At 38.3% G+C, this 22005-nt stretch overlaps 1 protein-coding gene across 4 annotated transcripts in view; it reads left to right on the top strand.

Annotated features, from left to right (window-relative positions):
* The window catches only part of ELF1 (E74 like ETS transcription factor 1), a 117027-nt gene that overhangs the window by 41632 nt on the left and 53390 nt on the right, over nucleotides 1-22005 (top strand). For 3 of the 4 annotated variants that reach the window (XM_065902361.1, XM_065902363.1, XM_065902362.1), the window contains one exon: nucleotides 17587-17885. In XM_065902361.1, the coding sequence (XP_065758433.1) occupies nucleotides 17814-17885 (72 nt within the window). In that variant the 5' untranslated portion in view covers nucleotides 17587-17813. Of the gene's footprint in view, nucleotides 1-16957; nucleotides 16983-17586; nucleotides 17886-22005 lie in introns of those variants that run through there. The other variant, XM_065902364.1, reaches the window with a different exon arrangement.

Raw genomic sequence — 22005 nt, 5'->3', positions numbered from 1 at the left:
GAATTTTTCAAAAACGCATTTTAGAACAAAGATTCTTAAAACATAATTGATATAGTGTTAAATTTTTTTCCCCCCAAACTTGAAACTTTTTATTTTGTTTTGGGGTATAATCAATACACTGATAAACTTTTAACTTGCTAATACCTTGAATTAGACTTTTACATCTAACCAGATTTATTGCTTCGTCTTGGTTCCTGATAAGTGTTTCATCTTGTTTCCTTAAAATTCTTACTTATAATGATAGTAATTCTTGCATCTTTAGTTATTAACTTGATATGGACTCTTTATATAAGATTTCCAAAATTCAATAATGTAAATGTGGGATTTGCTATAAAAAGTGAAACATAGACCTGGCTTTCATAGTCATCCCCTGGCACGCGCTCTCTCTTTTTTAAATTGGGAATGAAAATGCAGTGGTTTATTATCAAAGAAATGTAAGCCCTGGTTAAACCCAACTTTGCATATGTGTCCATTGTGGGGGGGAAGAAAGAAATCAAAGTTTTCATTAAGTTCTCAAAATAGCGAACTGCTCTGGCTATCTTTTTTGGGTTGTTTTCTACAGTGTCTCTTTTAGTAGTAGCAGGAACACAGAGGAGCAAATGGAAGTAGAAGTCATGGGATTTATGTAATTGGAAGGGTTCTCATAAGTCATGCAATTCAGGGGTCTTCTGGATTTTTTTTTTATTATATTACTTTTCCTCCTATACAGTTTACCTATTCATTCGACAATTGTTTATTGCCTATAGTATTGTTGATGCTGGGGATACAGCAGCCAGAGATTTTCTTACCGCAGTTTAGAACATAGCCATACTGATGGAACCAATGCAGTGTTGGTGGTGATGTGTAGACTGCACCTTTTAGGCAAGTTAGAAAGAGACTGCTGGGGTTAGACCCCTGAACTTCTTGTTAAGATCTCTATACATGGCATTCTTAAAGTGGGCTACCTTTGTTCTGCAGAAGGTCAGAACACATTGTGAGAGGCATCATTGAAGATGGGCTGCTTTGTGTATGTAAGATATTTCTCTTTGTTATAGTGGAAGCCAAATAATCATGACTTATCTTTCTTTGGTAATAATATTTTTCTAAGCACTAAGTCCTCGCTAATGTTTAAAATTCCTTTCCAAGTAACCTTTGTGTTTATTCAGAATTTTATGTCTTAAAGAAGCTTGTTAAAGAATGTTGGAAGAATATATACAGTATTGTACTATTTATATAAGCTTTAGTATGTACCACACAAAACACACATATATATTAAAGCATGAAGAATAAGAATGTGAAGATTTTAGTTTTAAATTAGAATTAATCAGAATTAAAGTTATATGTGTTTTAGTTTCAGAGACAGTTAAGACAGTTTGTATTTAGAAACCGAAGATTTGTCTAAGTTATTTGTTTATTCAAAATGTTTTATGGTATGAACTGTTAAAACTGGGTGTTATATTTGATCCTTTTGTCTATGGAGCAGAGACAGATATGTGGTTGTTATGGGATAATTTATAACCTGTTAGTCTTAGAAATAAACTGAAAGGAAGATGTATTGTTCATCTGCACTTGGTAGAATAGAACAGTGGCCTGCCTTTGTTAGCAAATCATTGTTAAGAAGGTGGCACACACGAGGTTCTCTGCAGATGTCCTGAGACTTTGCTCACCATTTAGACTGGCCCGAGGGCTTCCCAGGTGGCACAGTGGTAAAGAATCTTCCTGCCAGTGCAGGAGATGCAGGAGACTCAGGTTTGACCTCTTTAGTCGGGAAGGTCCCCTGGAATAGGAAATGGCAACCCCGCCAGTGTTGTCGCCTTGGAAATCCTATGGACAGAGGAGCCTGTGTGGCTACAGTCTACAGGGTGGCAAAAGGCTGGATGTGACCGAGCGCCCTCACACAGGGTGGTTTAACAAGGCATCAGAGCCACAGGCTGTGGGAAGGGAGCTAATGTGTAAGGAAACGGACACTTCCCTTAAGGTTCAGGGAGCATGTATTCCCTAGATACTGGGGACAGATGAGGGTAATACACTTACAAGTAAGAGCAGAAATATACTAAAGATATGCTGGTAAGGCACCAGTAACTCTTACAATGTTGAAAAGTGTAAATTGGCTATTTTCATTGAAAAATACTGAATAAAAATGCAGTTGTTATCCAAGATACTCATTTAAGAAATGTTACTTACTTTAGGAGCATGGTGCCATGCTTAAAGTTGATTTTTATGTGTATATTAAATTCTCTTAAAGAAAAAAACCACAAGATGAGCTTACTTGCAGTAAAATATTGAGTCACTGGGGACCCTGACCTAAAGACAAATAACACTATTGCCTGGTGAAATTGTGATTGCAGTAGCTTGTGGCTTAGGTGAGAATTGACCATTATGAATATGGGAGAGATGACTGTATTGTGCCCAGGTTTTTATGGAATATGAGACATGCGAGTGATGAATTGAGGTGACCCTTAGAAAGTTATTCATTGGGGAGGCAGCTAGGCCTGATGAAAAGTGAACATCTCTGTTTTAGTTGTAATTTATTGGAAGCTTGCTTAAAATGACTTACTTAAAACAGCAAGACTTTACCTATTAGCAATAGAGTTCTGTTTGGTTTGTTTATAGATGATGGTTGAACATATGTGATTAAATAATGTGAGCCAAGTTTTGGATATACTGAGAAGAGAACGAGGGAGTAGAGATAGTTCGATTGGCAGGGGAACACAAACTGTAATCTGAAAAAAGTGCTTACAAGAAGTCATGGTAAAAACGGCCAGAGATCAAAGAGGCAAGGTATCCATACTGCTGTTTTGAGTTGACTATTGGAAGGTTTTTTGTTTTCGTTTTGTTTTGAGTGGTGGTTATCTCTTATGAGACGTAAAAGCTGAATGGAAAGGTCTTCTATCTAGGTGGTCAAATGTTATTTATGTAACCTGTTGGGTAAAATAGTTTGAGGGCTGTTGTTCAGAGATTTCATTTTGTAGTCAGTCATTGTGATTTTCAAGTCTTAATTTGTAAGTTGTTTACTCCTAAGAATACTTGAGAAAACTATTAATAATGAGTCTTCATGTGTGAAATGAACTTAGAGCCCCACCCCAGAATACCTTTTTATTTGTTCTGTTTTCATAAACACTCTTCACCAATTATATCTTTATGCTTCTGGCACCAGGCTTTGATACATTTTCACATAGACTATTGGACTATTTATAAAACAAGACATAAAGATGTAGCAGAGAAGGCAGGAAGTGCTTGATGTTTGTATGCCATATCTTGTTCTCTGCTTCCTGTCAGTTAAACCACGATGAGAGGAACAGAGACACAGATGTACAGTTGCTGCTCGAATTTCCCATTAGGGGGACACGTTAAGTATAAAGCTTGTTTCATTAAACTTTTGTCACTTGTCAATTCTAGGCATGTCACAGGCTTGTTGTGTATTATATGGATCGTATGGATCACAGTTAGATACAGAAAATATGAAAATGTGTTTACTTTTCTGTGACATTTTTGTAGGTCATAAAAGACTGGCCTTCAATATGAAATGATAAGCTAATATGTTGGTCTCAAATTTTGATAAGCATTCTTTTTTTTTTAAATTTTGGTGTATTGATAATTCTTTAAAACTTCTAGAGCACTTGATGGTTTACAAAGTAAAATCTTAGTAGGTGCAACTTTTAAGATGGTGAAAGAAAGGTCACAGAGGTTGACTTACCCAAGGAAATAAAGTTATTAAATGGCAGTACTAGGATTTGAACACAGGTCTTCTGATGCCAGATCCTGCGTGCTTTTAGGAAGAAGTTTGTTTTCATTAAATTCCCATTTCATCTTTTTTCAGTGATTTAAGCTTTTAGGTTTACCTTAGCTCCTTCTATCTGGAATGTCCCCCCAGTAAATCATTACTGAATAACATGGGAAAATAAGTTTTGTATCTAATTCTGCTGCATCTTTGGCCTTAGCTGATAGACTGATTGCCCACAGTGTCTCAGCTCCTTGTCTCATTCCTGTGCACCCTTACCCACTGGTGTCTAGCAGGTAGGTCCCTAGTGAGTCCTTGTGAAATAAGTAAAAGAATATAAATAGTACTAATATGACTTCTGAAGGCTACCTAGTATATAGGAGAAGATGATATAGGGAAAATTTACTCTTCTCCTTGAAGTGTTTATATTTGTGAATGGAATGCTTAAAAAAAAAAAGACTCCCCAATAAACCTCGTTAGTCACTCATTCGTGTCCGACTCTTTGCGACCCCGTGGACTACAGCTCACCAGACTCGTCTGTCCATGGGGATTCTCCAGGCAAGAACACTGGAGTGGGTTGCCATGCCCTTCTCTATAAGCCTTTTAGTTGTTGTTAAATTTCAATTAACTCAAAAGTCAAATTAGAAATTAAAGTGAAATAGTGGCTTTGAGGTTTTCCTGTAAGAAGTTGGCCACTGGATTTAGCTGTATCTATTTTCACCGCAAATTTTCCCTTCCCCTCTCCTTATGTACCTATAGACTGAAAGGTAAGAAATTATCCCACAACTCTTCCTGTCCACTTAAAGAGGTCACATTTTTTGTGTCCAGTTGTCAGGGGTTTGGAGGTAGCTGGGAGTTAGATGTGAAGGAGAGGGGCAGAACTTCTGTTTATGGGTTGTAAGACAACCATATTGCCTGACAATCACACATTTTTAAAGCAGAATTTTTTGACGGGGATTATCAAGATCACTAGATTAGAAACCCTACGAAGGCAGAAATGATCTTTTTTTTTTTTTTTTTTTTTCCTGTATTCCTGCCGCCTAGGACAGAGTCTGACATGTTGTAGGTACTCAGTGGATATTTGTTGAATGGATGAGTGAATGAATGAGTGTGAGCTGAGGTCAGACATGTCCTCAAAGTGTCTCTGAGCATCTTGAGTATTTCTTTGACAAATATTGTTCGTGACCATCTGGGTAAGCTGTAGGGTTTAGTAGTGACCATGACAAAGCCCTTGCCCTTATTTGGTTGGTCTCTCAAGCCATGGATGTTACTGACATGGCGATTAAATGACAGATACAGCAAAGTACTTTAATGTGAAGCCTGGCACCCGTAGCTATTATTTTCTTATTATTTATTTTCTAATTTGTTATTATCACCTCTTTCTTAATTCCTTAAGGGTAAGTATCATGTTTTTTTTGTCTGCACAGCAACGTCAGTGGTTGTAGAGATGTTTAAGAATTAAATAGTATGTATATGTTGGGCTTCCCAGGTGGCACTTGTGGTAAAGAACCTGCCTGCCAATGCAGGAAATGTAAGAGATGTGGGTTTGATCCCTGGGTAGGGAAGATACCCTGTAGGAGGGCATGGCAACCCACTTGAGTGTTCTTACCTGGAGAATCCCATGGGCAGAGGAGCTTGGTGGGCTACAGGCCATAGTGTTGCAAAGAGTCGGACACGACTGAAGCGACGTAGTATGCGTGGTATGATATGTTTTGTTTTATAAATTGTAAGGCATTTATTAGACACTAGATATTACCAACAAATTATAATATAAATGGACCTTATTGTGCTGTTGTAAAATTTCTAAGTGTGTCTTCATGCTAAAGTATTTTTTAAAATCTAGCAAGTGCCCACTACATCTATTAAAGCAACTTTGAATTCTTGAACTTCTGAAGAGTCAAGCAAAGCCACAAAGCAGAGAATACATCTAATAAAGAGCCAAGTTTAATGCAAATAGACATTTTTACAGGAACTTCTTTCTTCTAAATATTGCCCTGGAGGAAAGTGAAGATTCATTGAAAGTTGGTGCTAGAAGTCTCTATTAAATGACTAAGAAACTTTCATCAGTCATGGATGTCATATCCTTCCTCACTGAATAACTGAATCAGCATCATCTTTTCAAAATATTTAATACTATAAACAGCAATATACAGTCATCCATAGATGCAGCGAGTTCATATATTTCAAAGTTTCTGTGCTGTCCAAATGGATATAGGACAGTTTTGAGGTTCAGTTGATTGACTTATAAGAAAGGTTGTATGGTAATAAGTCATATCTTTTTGAAAATCTTGTTTTTCTATTTCTGCCTTCTTTCAATCCTTAGACAAAGAATAAAAACTTGATGTAAACTAGTCAAGTGATTTTTGCTTGTTTTAAATAATTTTCCTATACCCTGAGTGATTTATAAACCATTGTGGAGAATCTCTATTACATGTAATTAATGAAGAATTTAAGGAGGATAGTATACACATCAGTGGCTAGAAGTTAATAATATCAGTGTAGCAGTCAAGCTATGGGATGTTTGTTTAAACTGTCCTCATCATTTTTAGATGGTAGTTACCTGACCCCGTAGCTTTGGGCTTTGTAATCTTGGGGACCACGCAGTGTTGCTGCAACCAGATTTGAAAACCTCCAGAAACTTTCCACTTCTTCTTTCCAAATCAAGCCTGCATTCCACTGTCTGACTTTCAAGACTCTCCATAACTTGGTTTTGCTTTGCTTCACATTTTCTGCTGTTTGCCATTGTCAGCTCTTAGCTCTGGTCAGTCTGTTAACTGTCTCCAGACGTACTTTGGTCATTGGTTTTTGTTCATTCATTTTTGTTGTGGGTATGCTGAGTCTTCGCTACTGCTGGGGCTTTCTCTCTGGTTGGGGCGAGCAGGGCCACTCTCCAGCTGCGGTGTGGTGGCCCCTCTTGGAGCACGTGCTCTCGGGCATGAGGCTCAGGAGCTGTAGCAGCTGGGCTCCATGGCTGTGACCCCTGGGCGCTGGAGGGTGGCTCTGCAGGGGTGGCGCATGGACACAGATGCTCCTCAGCACGGCACGGGGGATCCTCCCAGATCAAGGATCCAACCTGTGTTTCCTTCGTTGGTTGGTGGATTCTCCACCACTCGGCCACCAGGGATGCCCACTTTGGATGGTTTTAATTCTCTTTATTCTTTTGTGTCTCAGCCTTTACACACATGCGTGTCCGTGCACATGTGCATGCATGTACACATGTATGCCTGCCTAAGGAAACATGTGTGCACACACGCTGTATTTGGCTATCTTTCCCTTTCTGTGCAGTCTCTCCACATCCTGCCTCACTTGAAGGTTGCGTTTAGGTCCTTCACTGTCTAAAGTGTTTCCTTGACCCATTTGACCATCCTTTCTTCTGAAATGCTGAAGTACTGACCAGCTTTATTAACGTTTAATTAAATACTGACTTTCAGTGTTCAGTTATTTTCTCTCTTGGTCTTGTTTCCTGAACTAGATTGTAAGCTCCATGGAAAGCAGCCCATGCATCATCTTTCCCACAGTGCCGAGTTTAGGGGAAGTTCACTAAGTATCATCAGTTTTTTGTTTTTTTTTTTTTTAACCACTAAGTTGATCAGTAGAGTATGGTTTCTTGTGAAAATGGATGTTGTAAGAAGGCCTAAAAATTGAACTGTTCTGTATTATAATTTTTTTTTCCCTGCACTACAAGGCTTGTGGGATCCTAGTTCCCTGACCAGGGATCAAATCCATGCCCTCAACAGTGAAAAGCATGGAGTCCTAACCACTGGACTGCCAGAGAATTCCCTGTGTTACAAATCTTTATATAACCTGTGAATAGTATTTAAAGTTTGCTTCAATCTAAGGTTTGTGCAATAGGAAAATATAAAGGACGTATGTAATTCATTCTCAGCCCATGCTCTTCCACTGTCTCATTTCTCATCTTGTGGTTTTGCTGCTTCTAGTTCTTTTGGTGTCCTTGAGTTTACCATCTTAGGTGCAAGCCAGGTCATTATGAGGATGATTGTAGAAAGAATCCCATTTTAGGGATCCTGACATTGAGCACCAGGATCGTTTGATTACAGCCAAACTTATTGAAAATAGATTTTTATTGTTTAAAGAAGAAAAGGGGTATGCTATGAAATTGGAGCTCTTCTCACGCATAGTGAGCAGGAAGTTTTGTGCATGAGGATGAGTCCATCAGACTTATTGGTGACTTGGGAAAAGGTAAACATGCTTTGCTTCTCTAGGGTTTATGTCCTTAACTCGGGTCCCAGTGTGACTTGGGAGAGGCCCCTAAAATGCCACAGGTATAAAAGGCTATGATTACTCAAGAAAATGTGGAAAGCTCTGAACTGAGCCAGCAAGCCTGGGACAGGGTGGTATGTACAGGGCGCTGGGGGAACTGGAGCAGGACAGCCTCTGGCGTCTTTACTTCAGGGGTGGGGCAGCGGGCCAAGAGGGACTATGAAATGCTGAGATGCTGGTGTACTTGTTTCTGAGAGGGGAATGAAGAGTAGTAATATTGTGACCTGGGTGTCCTTTTAAACTTGGTCCGTGAACGATTCCCATTCACTCTGCTGTGCAGGTGTTCAGATATCCTGCTTTACGCATCTGATGGCTACAGTTTTCTCATACCTTTTGGGGCATCATGAAGAGCCACCTCAGCCCTGTTAATGGACTTGAAGTTTTTCTTATAGGCAGTGGAAGCCACTGATTAATTTTTTAAAATTGAAGTATAGTGGCTTTACAGTGTTATGTTGATTACTTTTAAGCAGAGAAGTCAGTTGGTTCTATTTTCATTTTTGGTGACCTGTTCCTATTGCAGGGTGAAGAGCCACAGGGGGAACTAGACAAAAGGTAGTAAGGACCCCTCAGTTGAACACGTGGAGCAACTGTCATCTAATAATGCAGTCTGTAGCCATTAAGCTTTCTATGTGACCTTCAATTTTGTTTTCAGCTGATGGTGTATCTCTTCCTAAGAGTGAAAACTTCTTAGGACAAAGGAACAGTCTCTTCTAGAAGAATATAGCGCGTTGCGGGAGTTGGAGGTGAGGGGAGGCGTGTCCTTAGTAAGATCCCCTGTGGGCTTTTCAGCAGTATCCCTGGCCTTTTCCCCTTCTCTTTGGGCCAGAATGAAGCAGTGTTCTGGATGGGAAAGTGCTGTCTTCTGGAATGGGGGACCTGCTGCCCTAGACCATGTCTGTTTTAAGAAGATGAAAATGTTAAACAGGAGAATAAACAACCACAGAAATGAAACAGCTTTATTGCAAGCTGTTTCTTGTTTGTTATGGGAAGAAAATTGTTAACTGCCTGAACAGGTCTTGCTGATAAGCACATTTCAGCATATTTGTGTTCCCAAGCAGGTGTGTTTTCATGAGAGTTCAGATTTAGCTTGCTTGGAGGGAAGAAAACTCCTTCAGTCAGTTTATTTGCATAATAAAAGCACCAATTAATGACATTTTGACAGTGATCACTCTCAGTCATTTGGAGAAAGTAAAACCTTTTTTCATGACCCAATATTAAAAGAATACCTGATTACTGTTGAGTATTTCTCTTTGGTTTTATTTTTTTCCCTTCGGTTTTAAATTCTCTTATTTTCAGAACAGGCTCAGAAAAAGGGTTAATCTTGAGACCACAGGTATGAACAGGTCTAGGTATGTGATCTGGTTTTGCAAGGTACTATGACTGTTGCCTGAGTGTAATCTGACACCAGGTAGGCCCGAGTGGCCAATAGTGGGAAGTGGGGAACAATGTGAAAGAACTGGCCTTTCAGGTCTGGGTAAGTGAGTAATTGCAGCCTGCCCTCCAAGTCCTGGAGCTGTCCCGGGGTGTCAGTGAAAAGGCCAAGCTCAGAGAAGTCAGCCTGTTTCCTTGATCATACTGACTTTGTGGGTTTTGGGTTTTTCTTTTTTTTTTCATTTAACGTGGTTGACGCTAAGGTGAGCTTATTCAGGTTTCTAAGGCATGCTTCAGTTCTGCAGATGTCATCAGAATACAGAAAACATCAATTTGGGTTTTGTTCACATGGAAATAAAACTATGCTCTAGAAAAAGATGTAGGTACTTCACTTCCCCTGCCTCCCCTCACTTTCAATGAAAGATGCCTAAAGTTGGAGAGCTACTTAAAAGATTATTGTTTAGTCGCTAAATCGTATCCAACTCTCCATGACCCTGTGAACTGTAGCCCTTTTACCTTTTTCTGTTTTCTTAAATTCCTGAATATTTGAAGTAATTTAAATTTAAAGGTTGAAGTATAGGAACATTTTCTCTTTGAATTCAGAGAACCGTGCATGTGGCTGGGAATGACTTGCTCCTCTTGTGACGTTCACTCGTAGGTTTTCCTCTGCTATCTTGTTTATGCTGCTCAGGTGTTCCCGACTCTTTGTGCCCGCGTGGACTGTATAGCCCACCAGGCTCCTCTCTCCATGGAATTCTCCAGGCAAGAATACTGGGGTGGTAGCCATTCTCTTCTCCAGGGCATCTTCCTGACCCAGGGACTGAATCTGGGTGCTTGGTTTAGAGAGGACTGTGCAATGAGATTTATTCTACAGTTGGTGTCTTTGGTTTGTTTGCTTCCTCACTCAGTAGGAACTTAGAGACTACCCTTGCTTGGGGAAGTGTTAAGTCTGGTTACTTAACTGTAGCTACATTTTGGTAAGTTGTAGTAATTTTTTCTTATCTATGGTATTTTAGTTGGTGATAGCAGTATTGTATTCAAAGAACTAGCAAGAAAAATGTCAATTAAAGTTTGAAGTATTTTAATGACCTACTAAGTTGTGGTAGCTTTGTAAAAAGGCTTAATAATGTTTCCTTTTCACTTTAGGCTGAGTGAAGGTAAAGCAAGATAGTAGGATATGACAGAACTTGGGAAAGAACAACTAAAGTAAAATTGTAAGATTTAAAACAATAATAGATCTAGAAACTCCTCTGCTTCAGTTATTCAATGTTAAAATATTATTGAAAATAATTTTCCAGGTATCAGAGAGGTTGCACAGAATAGTACAGAAACTGTATTATACTATACAGATACTTTTCTACAGATAATATACAGATCTATTTCTGCTTTATTGACTATGTGGATCAGCCTTTGACTGTGTGGATCACAATAAACTGTGGAAAATTCCAAAAGAGATGGAAATACCAGACCATCTGACCTGCCTCCTGAGAAACCTGTATGCAGGTCAGCAAGCAACAGTTAGAACTGGACATGGAACAACAGACTGGTTCCAAATAGGAAAAGGAGTACGTCAAGGCTGTATATTGTCACCCTGCTTATTTAACTTATATGCAGAGTACATCATGAGAAACGCTGGTCTAGAAGAAGCACAAGCTGGAATCAAGATTGCCGGGAGAAATATCAATAACCTCAGATAAGCAGATGACACCACCTTTATGGCAGAAAGTGAAGAACTAAAGAGCCTCTTGATGAAAGTGAAAGAAGAGAGTGAAAAAGTTGGCTTAAAGCTTAGCATTCAGAAAACTAAGATCATGGCATCTGGTCCCATCACTTAATGGCAAATAGATGGGGGAACAGTGGAAACAGTGGCTGACTTTATTTTTCTGGGCTCCAAAATCACTGCAGATGGTGATTGCAGCCATGAAATTAAAAGACACTTACTCCTTGGGAGGAAAAATTATGACCAACCTAGACAGCATATTGAAAAGCAGAGACACTACTTTGTCAACAAAGGTCGGTCTAGTCAAGGCTATGGTTTTTCCTGTGATCATGTATGGATGTGAGAGTTGGACTATAAAGAAAGCTGAGCACCGAAGAATTGATGATTTTGAACTGTAGTGTTGGAGATGACTCTTGCTGAGAGTCCCTTGGACTGCAAGGAGATTCAACCAGTCCATCCTAAAGGAGATCAGTTCTGGGTGTTCACTGGAAGGACTGATGCTGAAGCTGAAACTCCAGTACTTTGGCTACCTGATGCAAAGAGCTGACTTATTTGAAAAGACCCTGATGCTGGGAAAGATTGAAGGCAGGAGGAGAAGGGGGTGACAAAAGATGAGATGGTTGGATGGCATCACCGACTCAATGGACTTGACTTTGGGTGAACTCCAGGAGTTGGCGTTGGACAGGGAGTCCTGCCATGCTGCAGTTCATGGGGTCACAAAGAGTCGGACACGACTGAGCAACTGAACTGAACTATACAGATATTTGTGTAATAGATTTCTTACTTGTCCAGATACTTTGCTAATGAAAAATACTAATGAAGTTCTATTAATGCAGATAGAGGGCCCTGAGTAGAGAATTGGGCTGGGAATTGGAGAAAAGCAGAGAATTGTTGCTTTCTTTGCCATCAACTGTGTGTGACCTTGGACAAGTCAGACTGCTCTGGGCCCAAATTCTCTTGAGTGTTCAGTGAATACATTTTCCTAGGTAATCCATACATTCTTTTCACCTCAAAGTGTGTGATTCTATATTTTTTAGATTGCGAATGGACAGGTCTGTGGAAGATTGTATAGAATTTATCTTGATACCACTGATTTCTTATTTTCATTTCTGCTGAGAGCTGACAGAAAGCATTCTACCATACTAGAAAAAATTGAAAAGGCCTAACTATGATCTGTTACATAGAATCATTCCATTCACTACAGTTTATGGACTTATTGCTTGCTTCTCATTTCTAACTTACATAGCTTCTTGTCTCTCACTTTTCTCACTCTTTTTTAAAATTTTCATTGTATTTCTTCTAGATTCATGGTTTTTCCAAAGTATTATGATGACTATGTCTATATATTGAAAGGGGCAGTTTACTGGGTTACCACATCATGTAAAAATACTTTCCATTCAAGTGCTTGGCATCTGGAAGTACTACATAATTCCACTTCCTTAAATATTCCCAACCTTATGAACACACACACACACAGTCTGAATGCTTTATTAGAGATAGTCATTCAAATTAAAAGTAGTCATTCAACCCCCCATTGCTCTAAGCTGGTGTATTTTACCTTCTTTGGGTCAGAGCTGTCTAATCGAAAAACTTTTTGCTTTTTTGTTTAATTAGTTCCCTTTATCAGTTTTCATGTTAAGCGTAGTGAGTTGGTGGCCCTAGTAACTTCCAAAGAGTAGTAGTGATTTTATTTTTTTATTGATGAATTGATGGGTTTATAGACTCTTGTGTTTAAAGCTCTTTTGAAGGAAGCTTAAATTTGCATTCAATTAGGGATTAAGAAAGCAAATGTGGAAAAGTATTGAAAACTGATTTTGACTATCATGTTTATTATACCTGAAATCTTTTATAATAAGTTATATGAAAATTAACCACTTGAGTTAGTTATAGTGGCCAGTAATGTGGCTGTGGGTTTTGTGTTTACAATCAGTAAATTTGTTTTGTTTGGATTAAGAGCATAATGGAACTCTGTCTTAAGGGAATCTTGCCAGACAGGGTGTGGTCCCAACCTTGAAGCAACTGGATTTATCAAATAGGTGCCAAATTTTTAGGCACTGGAATAGAAGTATACTTTTGTTGATATGGGGCTACAGTGTTGTTTTGCAGTCTCGCAAATAACTGTGTTCATGGAGACTCCCAGGGAGTGTCGATATGAGACTTAAGCACCTGTTACATTATCTCTTGCACCATATTTAGATTATAATGAAGCTAATCTTTATTGAGTAGAGTTTATATGCCAGGCATTTCTGCACATACATGTACTTCTCATCTTCATAGAATATCTAGATTTTGCTGGTGTTATGATCATTTTACAGAAGGAAGAAATTGTGGCTTATAGCGGTTTTGCAGGAAGAAGGGACTGACACCAAGTAGCTTGTCCATAGTCACAGTGCAGGAGATTCAAACCCAGGTGGTCTGGTGCCAGAGCCTGTGTTCTTCTGTTCCGCTTGAGCTACTGCTTCACCTTAAATATGAAGCTTAGTTTGACGATAAGAGCTGAGGAACCTCACTGATGAGGTATTTCTCTGGCGTGACTCCTTGAAGAGTAGGTCCTTCCCAGCTTGAAAGAGATGAGAGCCAGCTCGGGGAATTTTCATTATTTGGTGGATTCCTAACTAGATGACCTCTCAGAACTGTGCAGATAAGTTAACTCTTTATGTCTTTGTGTTGAATGAATTGTTTTCACTTTTTACTTATTATTTTATAAAGACTAACTGACGCTTTGAAAGTTATTGAATATGCTTTGTAACTATTAATACTGCAGAGTGTTCCTGAATGTAATACATATAACTAATGGTTAGTAAATTCAACCATGTTTAAAAGTTACTGAAGACCTTATAATTTTGTTGAAGTAAATAGAAGGCCCCTACTTTATCCTAAGAACCCATGTTTTTTCCATACTAGAGCAAATTTGAGGAATAAAAATGATAAGCTTAGTTTTGAATGTTTTAGATATTTTGACTCTGACATGGGTAGATTTAGACATCAAGAGTTAAACAAGAGATGGAGATCTGTTTTTTCTAATTTGATGCATGTGTTTACTTAGAAACCTGTGTCCTAGGGAATTCCCTGGTGGTTCAGTGGTTAGGACTGAGAGTTTCCACTGCACAGGACGTGGGTTCCATCCCTGACCGGGAAGCTAAGATCCCACAAGCTGCACAGCACAGCCTCAGTAAATGACTAAGAAGAAAAAAGCGTTAAAAAAGAAAGAAACTGTGTTCTAAGCTATTACAGCATGAAGGACTTGAGTAGATTTAGACACTGTGCGCTTTAGTCATGGGTAGAGTCCTGATTTAGGAGATGAAGGTTCTAGCTGTAATTCTGTCATGCTTTCAGATTGTGACACCTTGGGCACAGAGACTCAGTTCACTCATGAAAAATTGAATCATCGATCTAGGTGTCTTGTCTCATCTCTTGCTGAAAAAATGTTAACACACTGAGGCTGTTGTTTAAGTACGTCTAATATGGGTGGGTAGACTTACAAGGTGGCGCTAGTAGTAAAGAATCTGCCTGCCAGTGCAGAAGACACAAGAGGTGCGGATTCAATCCCTGGGTTGGGAAGATCCCCTGTGGGAGGAAATGGCACCCCACCCCAGGGTACTTGCCTGAAGAATCCCATGGACAGAGGAGCCTGGTGGTCTACACTCTATGGGGTCGCAGAGAGTTGGATGTGACTTCGCACAGCACAGCAGTGTGTATGGGTAGTGCCTCTGGATCAGGAACTAGAAAAACTCTCCCCAAGAACAACCTTGGTGCCGTGGGCTGTAAGCATACTCAGAGAAAAGAAGGAGCAGTGGGATAGAGTGAAAGAGGACGGAGGGTCAGAGGCCTAACAAAGCCAACAAAAGAATGCAGGAGCTTTCCTTTACTTACACATTCTCAGTATGTGAACGAAAGTGTTGAAATGAACAAAAGTTACTCACCAGAATAATGGTGTCTCTTTCTACCCTATCAAAGTCTTAGTGATCATGGGCAATCATTTCAGTTTTGGTTGATTACTGTTGGTTGCTAGTATGTACTATAATCTGTAAATATGTTGATTGCTTGTCCCTATTTTTGAAATTAAAAAAAATTTTTTTTAAGAATAATAGCACTGTGGAAGAGCTGGTAAGAAAAAGTTTGTGACTGCAGTGGAAAAGAAAGTGAAACTTCACTTAGATGTGTTCACGTTGGTCATTGAATCAGTGTTACTTTTGTATTTAAGAAAAAATGGATTTTGGACTAGTCTTTTGTAATCCAACCTTTTACAGAAAAAAAAAACACAACTTTTTTTTTTTTTTTAATCAGGAAACATCCCTTGATTCTGGTTATCTGGTTATTCTTACTATGGTTCATCAAATTTAGAATATTGGCTTCCTCATTATCAAAATTATTATAGTCATGTTTATAAAGAATATACATAGAGTTTAAACATCTATGATAGATTGTAAAAATATGATAGATTGATGACAGAAAACAATTATCTGTCATCAATATCTGTCTTTTATTATGAGCACATAGATTTGGTAATTACAGAAGAAATGTTAAAGACAGTGGTTACTTACCCAGACAAGTTTTGCTCTAATTATTATGGTGCCTGGCACATTGCTTTGCAAATAATAGACACTGAAACATGTATTCAGTTGAATTAGGGGGACATAATTTTCAAGTGTGAGACAGTATACAGTTAGTGCTAATTTTGTGGTAGGGGCAATAAATAAATGTTGTATTTTTGAAGGCCCGTGTAGGTCAAGTCACAGAGGTTGGGAGGCTGTGAAAGAAATGGGCCTTGAGTTGAGCATTTTGAAGGATGGAGAACATAGAAATGGCTGCTGAGACATGGGAGAGGAATTCTAGGTGTAGAGGATACTAAAAGTTGAGAAGGGAGGCAAGAATGAATGTGGTTTGTGTGAACAGCCTGGGAAGACAAGCCTAGTACAGAAGAACTGGATGAGACCTTAAAGGAAAATATTGTATGTATGTTCTGTATATCTGTCTGTCAAAGTACTTTTCCCGCCTCTAGACTTGGTGCATTGGTCAAAAACTACCTGACTCAAGGTGGGGGGGGGCGGGTACATGTGTACGCAGGTCTGATTCATGTTTACACAGCATTGTAAAGTGATTATCGTCCAGTTAAAAATTCAAACTACCTGAATAGTAGTGCTGAAACTACTTTCCCCATGTTAGAGTTGAACTCATTATTAAAAGAAGTGTACCAGATGAGTATGGGAAACCGCTGGGTAAGAAGTTAATGAGTAGAAATATCACCTGAATTGAATTGAATTCTTAATCATTAAATGTTTTTTTTTTTTTAATTTTTAATTTCCTGTTAGGGAAATCATAGTCATCCATGATAACCCCTAGAATCTGGAATATATAGGAAACTGACTACAAAATTAGGAAAATGGGTGTGTGATTTAGCTAGCACACACTGGCTGGATTTACCTTTTCAGGAAAGTGATTCATAAGATCAACTTCATTCCTGAACTTGTCTCTTTAAAATTAAAATTGTAGATGCTGTTTCAAAGAACTGGATGTTATCTAATGTGATTATTTGTATTTCTTTGTCTCTTATGTCATATATGTGGCTATAACCATATGATGCAGTGCGTAACAAAATTGTGATCAACATTTAAATTAAAATTTCCTTTGACTTTTGTTAGTAGTAGTAACTTAAAAAAAAAAAAGAATTAAATAGACAGAAGTCTTTGCAGGCACTTTGTAAAGCTTTTCTCCCTCCACTCTGAAATTGTTTTCACTCTTAAGTTGCGCTTCTGTTTTTCTATTGTAAAGTGCAGTTCTTTGCATGTTCTAATTTGCCATGACGTGGTCAAGTGCTGTTTCCTTCCTGTTGCTTGCAAGCCTGTGCTAGAGATAAGGGTACATTTCAGTGCATTAAAAAAGAAGCCACTGAAGACAGACTTCAGCATGGTAAAGCTTTCTACTTACCAGAAAACTTTCTAAAGAATAGAAAGAGTGGGCTTTAATTTCTGCTTATTTTTAAAAGCTCTTAAAACAGTACTTGTTAAACTTTAAATGTATTAGATCGAATTTAAAGCCTAACAGGGATGTTGTCTGAATGTTTATATCAGACCAAATGAGGATATTGTCTGACTGTTTCTATTTAGGCAAAAAAATATATATTATGAAATTACTCATGGAGTACCAATTCCTATGTGTGTGGTTTGCTAAAAGTTAGCAGAAAGAAGTTGTTTATATGTCCTTTATTGCAATTACAAGAACCTAGTTATGGCTGGGTGGAATTTTTTTTTTTTTTAATTAATGGTACTTTGTAGTTTAATAGGGAGTTGGAGGAAGGATGGCTTCATTTTCAGTAATGAGAGGTGACGTTTTATTAGCAGGAATGACATCTTAAAAGAAAATACATATTTAGTTTAAAAAAATTCACTAGTCATGTTACTTTTGTTTAAAAACATTAAAAATTACTTTGGAGACATTGTCATCTGTGTTGACTGTTATATTCTAAATAATATGATTGCTTTCTCATAACTAACTTAAGCTTTATGTTTTACAGGTCAAGAAGTTCCAGAGAAGAAAAATTTCAGAAAAATTGCCTCAGTTTAAGTAAAATCTCAGTGAAGCAAGAAATTTGAAGTACCTTCCTTAAAGAAAACCTGGGTATACAGTAACTTCACAGGTCTAGCTTGGCTTATTTACGCAAATTGTTCACTGGTTTCTGCTGCCTGGTACTTGAACCTGTTTGGAATTTTTCTCATGTGGATCTAAGGGGAATGCTTTATTATGGCTGCTGTTGTCCAACAGAACGACCTAGTATTTGAATTTGCTAGTAACGTCATGGAGGATGAACAACAGGTATGAATGATACTTAAGAGAAAATTGGATTTTAATAAAAGTATTGTTATGTTTTTTCTGTTTGTCTCAAAATTACTTCCTTTAAAAGATAGCAGGAGAAACTATTAATAGAAGCACTTAGATATCTAAAATGTGAAGGTAATGTGATTTTATGTGTTAAGTCCTAGTTAATTAACTAAGAAAGATTTTTATCCTTAGCTTTGATGTGGTAACAAGGATATAGTACTTTGGGGGTTAGCTCGTTTTTTTGTAAAATGAGAACTTAGCAGTAAATATCTTAAGTAATTATTTCAAAATACTTTGAAAAGTTCTAGATGACATACTGACAAGACATGTAAGTTTTTCTTAGGGCTGGTGATTGTAATACTTGCTTGCGCTTAAATAGTTTTAATGTACGTGGTTAGTTACGATTTCTAATACTGGACTGTTCCTTGGATGGAAAGATGTTAGCAGTCTCACCATCAGACATCATTTCAGTCCAAAGCATGTGACTCTGAGGAAGTTACTTAACTTCTCTAGATCCTGATTTCATCACCAGCTGAATGAGGGCATTGAAGGGGAGATTTCTTAATTGGCTTTCTTTTGTTGAATTTATACAAGATGTGTGAGTTAATATTTCTAGAATGAAAAAGATTCAAGAGATAATCAGAAAAGGAGTGAGTTAATTCTGCTCCCTCCGCTCCCAGGGGTTCTTAGGACTTTATAATCTACTTCATTTTGAACAGGTTATTTGGAAATGTTAAGATGTGATGTGAGAGAAATCGTGTGTAAGAGAGGTTCAGTATACTGGGAGAAATATTTTGAGAGCTGGTAGGTTTAAAATATGTCTATAAAGTTGATATAAATACTGAAATAAGCCTAATTCTAAATACCTGACTTTAATAGGCCAATAGTAACATACCATGCTTTTATTCTAGGTGATTCTGACTTTTGGCAGGGCATTGTAATTTCTCAGTTCTTGCTATTGTACTGTCGAATGCAGAGACAGAAGAAAAATTTATAAGTAAACCTACAAAGGGTGAGAATTTGGATTAAGGTGCCTGAAAATCAAGATGAACTTTTGCTAAGGAAGGAACGAGTGTGAGGGAAGGGATTGCATCCCAGTGAAAAACAGTTTAATCTAGGAACAATAGAAAAGACAGGAGGAGAAAGTGTTTTGAATTTGTCTTAAAATAGAATGTTTCTGTTAAGGTTTGAAAACAGTGTGTTTACTGTGCAGGCCTGGAAGATGAAAGATCTGAGGCTTGATGTGGTGAGGTTTGCTCTTGGGGTGTGGCCACGGGACAGAGCTCTGAGCCGCTCGCTCGCATACTTCCACTGCACTGGCTTTCATGCTCTTTGACCATGAGAAGCACAAGTTTTATGTTACAGTGAGGTATTCATACATGTGTCTATATAGCCTTAGGAAACAAGATAGTACCCACCCTTTACTGTATACGAGATGATGTTCTTAGTTTAACTTGGAGAGGCTATTAATGTCTTTGGGTAGGGAGATGTACACATACCTTCAAACATATATGATTTTTCTTAAGTTGTTTATTTGTTTAAAAGTCATTGGAAAGACCCTGATGCTGGGAAAAATTGAAGGCAAAAGGAGAAGAGGGCGGCAGAGGATGAGTTGGTTAGATAGCATCACCAACTCAGTGGACATGAATTTGAGCAAACTCTGGGAGATAGTGAAGGACAGGGAAGCCTGGTGTGCTGCAATCCATGGGGTCGCCAAGGGTTGGACATGTCTTAGTGACTGAAGGACAACATCATTTATTTTTCATCTAACAAAATGAGTATTTATTAGTTTTTGCAGAAGTTACTCTAAGGACTTTACAAATGTGAAACGTGGGCAGACACTCTCATCCCTATTTTACAATGAGGAAATTGAGAAAATAGGTTGACTTACTTGAAGTCATACAGTTAGTAAACAGTGGAGCTGCAGCTTGAACCTAGGTAGTTTGACTTTCATTAATGATGCTGAATACTGTTACCATGATGAATGCTGATCATATGGTATTATAATGAACTGGCCAGGTTTAGGGTTTTTCCATCTGTGGCCAGGAGTATAGGAAACTTAACTTGACTCATGCAGATCAAGTAGTATCAGGCTTATTATCATCTTTTCTTAGCTATTAGGTAGATACTACTCTACTTCATTGCTTTTCATTTGCTTCAAGTTGTTTTTGGTTTAAAAGTAAGAACATGCCAACTATAAAATAAGTAGCCCAATACAAAGATACAAAGTGAATCATGAAAATCCCTTTACACTTACTTCCCCTAATCCTGTTCTCAGAAGATACCATTATTAACTATTTGATATGTAACTTTTTGAACAAAGGTCTAAAGGAAAGAACAATATATATACATACCAACCTATATACAGAAGTTATTTTTAAGATACAAATGAAAGAATGCAGTATCTTTTTTGTGACTTATTTTCACTTAATGTATTACAAATACTTGCATGTACCTACCCCAGCACTGCATCATCTCTTTTTCCACATAGTGGATGGATCATAATTTATTTTACCAGTATTTGATCACGGACAATTGGCTAGTCCCAATATTTTGCTATTATATTATAAATGAATATCCTGGTTTGGGAGGCAGTAAGCTTACAATGGTTAAGAGCTCAGATGCTGAAGTCAGAGCACCTGGATTTGAATTCTTGCTTCGCTGCTTATTACCTTTGTGACTTTGGGCAAGTTACTTAACTTCTCTGTGTCTTAGTTTCCTTATCTGCAAGAGGGAGATGATAATAACAGACTTGATTCTATAGGTAGACTTATTGTGAAAATTGAATGAGTCTATACACATAAAGTTCTTAGAACCATGCCTAGCATATAATAATATTTACTGAACCATATCATTTCATTATTACACACGTGTGTTCACGTGTATGTATAGTATATCTTTGTACACTTGTATGACTATTTCTGTAGTTGATTTTAAAAAGTAGAATTACTGAGTTTACTAAAAGTATAAGTTAAACGTACTACCAAATCATTCTTGAGAAAGCTGTATCAGTTTCTGCTACCATAACAGTTGGGTTCAGTTGCTCAGTCGTGTCCGACACTTTGCAACCCCATGGACTGCAGCACTCCAGGCCTCCCTGTCCATCACCAACTCCCGGAGCTTGCTCAAACTCATGTCCATCAAGTCGGTGATGCCATCCAACCATCTCATCCTCTGTCGTCCCCTTCTCCTCCTGCCTTCAATCTTTCCCAGCATCAGGGTCTTTTCCAATGAGTCAGCTTTTTGCATCAGGTGGCCTAAGTATTGGAGTTTCAGCTTCAGCATCAGTCCTTCCAATGAACATTCAGGATTGATTTCCTTTAGGATGGACTGGTTGGATCTCCTTGCAGTTCAAGGGACTCTCAAGAGTCTTCTCCAACACCACAGTTCAAAAGCATCAATTCTTCAGCGCTCAGCTTTCTTTATGGTCCAACTCTCACATCCATGCATGACTACTGGAAAAACAGCTTTGAATAGACAGACCATTGTTGGCAAAGTAATGTCTCTGCTTTTTAATATGCTGTCTAGGTTGGTCATAACTTTCTTTCCAAGGAGCACGTGTCTTTTAATTTAATGGCTGCAGTCACCATCTGCACTGATTTTGGAGCCCCCCAAAATAAAGTCTGTCACTGTTTCCCCATCTATTTGCCATGGAGTGATGGGACCAGATGCCATGAATGTTGAGCTTTAAGCCAACTTTTTCACTCTCCTCTTTCACTTTCTTTCATCAAGAGGCTCTTTAGTTCTTCACTTTCTGCCATAAGGGTGGCGTCATCTGCATGTCTGAGGTTATTGATATTTCTCCCGGCAGTCTTGATTCCAGCTTGTGCTTCATCAAGCCCAGCGTTTCTCATGATGTACTCTGCATGTAAGTTAAATAAGCAGGGTGACAATATACAGCCTTGACGTACTCCTTTTCCTATTTGGAACCAGTCTGTTGTTCCATGTCCAGTTCTAACTGTTGCTTCCTGACCTGCATACAGGTTTCTCAAGAGGCAGGTCAGGTGGTCTGTTACTCCCATCTCTCTAAGAATACCATAACAGTATATCACTAACAAATCCTTTCTTCTTTTTGGTCAGTCTTTTGGGTGAAAATTACATTTTTGCATTTAAT

This window comes from Muntiacus reevesi, chromosome 11, assembly GCF_963930625.1.
Source record: "Muntiacus reevesi chromosome 11, mMunRee1.1, whole genome shotgun sequence".
Lineage (NCBI taxonomy): Eukaryota > Metazoa > Chordata > Mammalia > Artiodactyla > Cervidae > Muntiacus > Muntiacus reevesi.
Note: the sequence above shows the minus strand (reverse complement) of the source record. Positions and strands in the feature narration are given on the sequence as shown.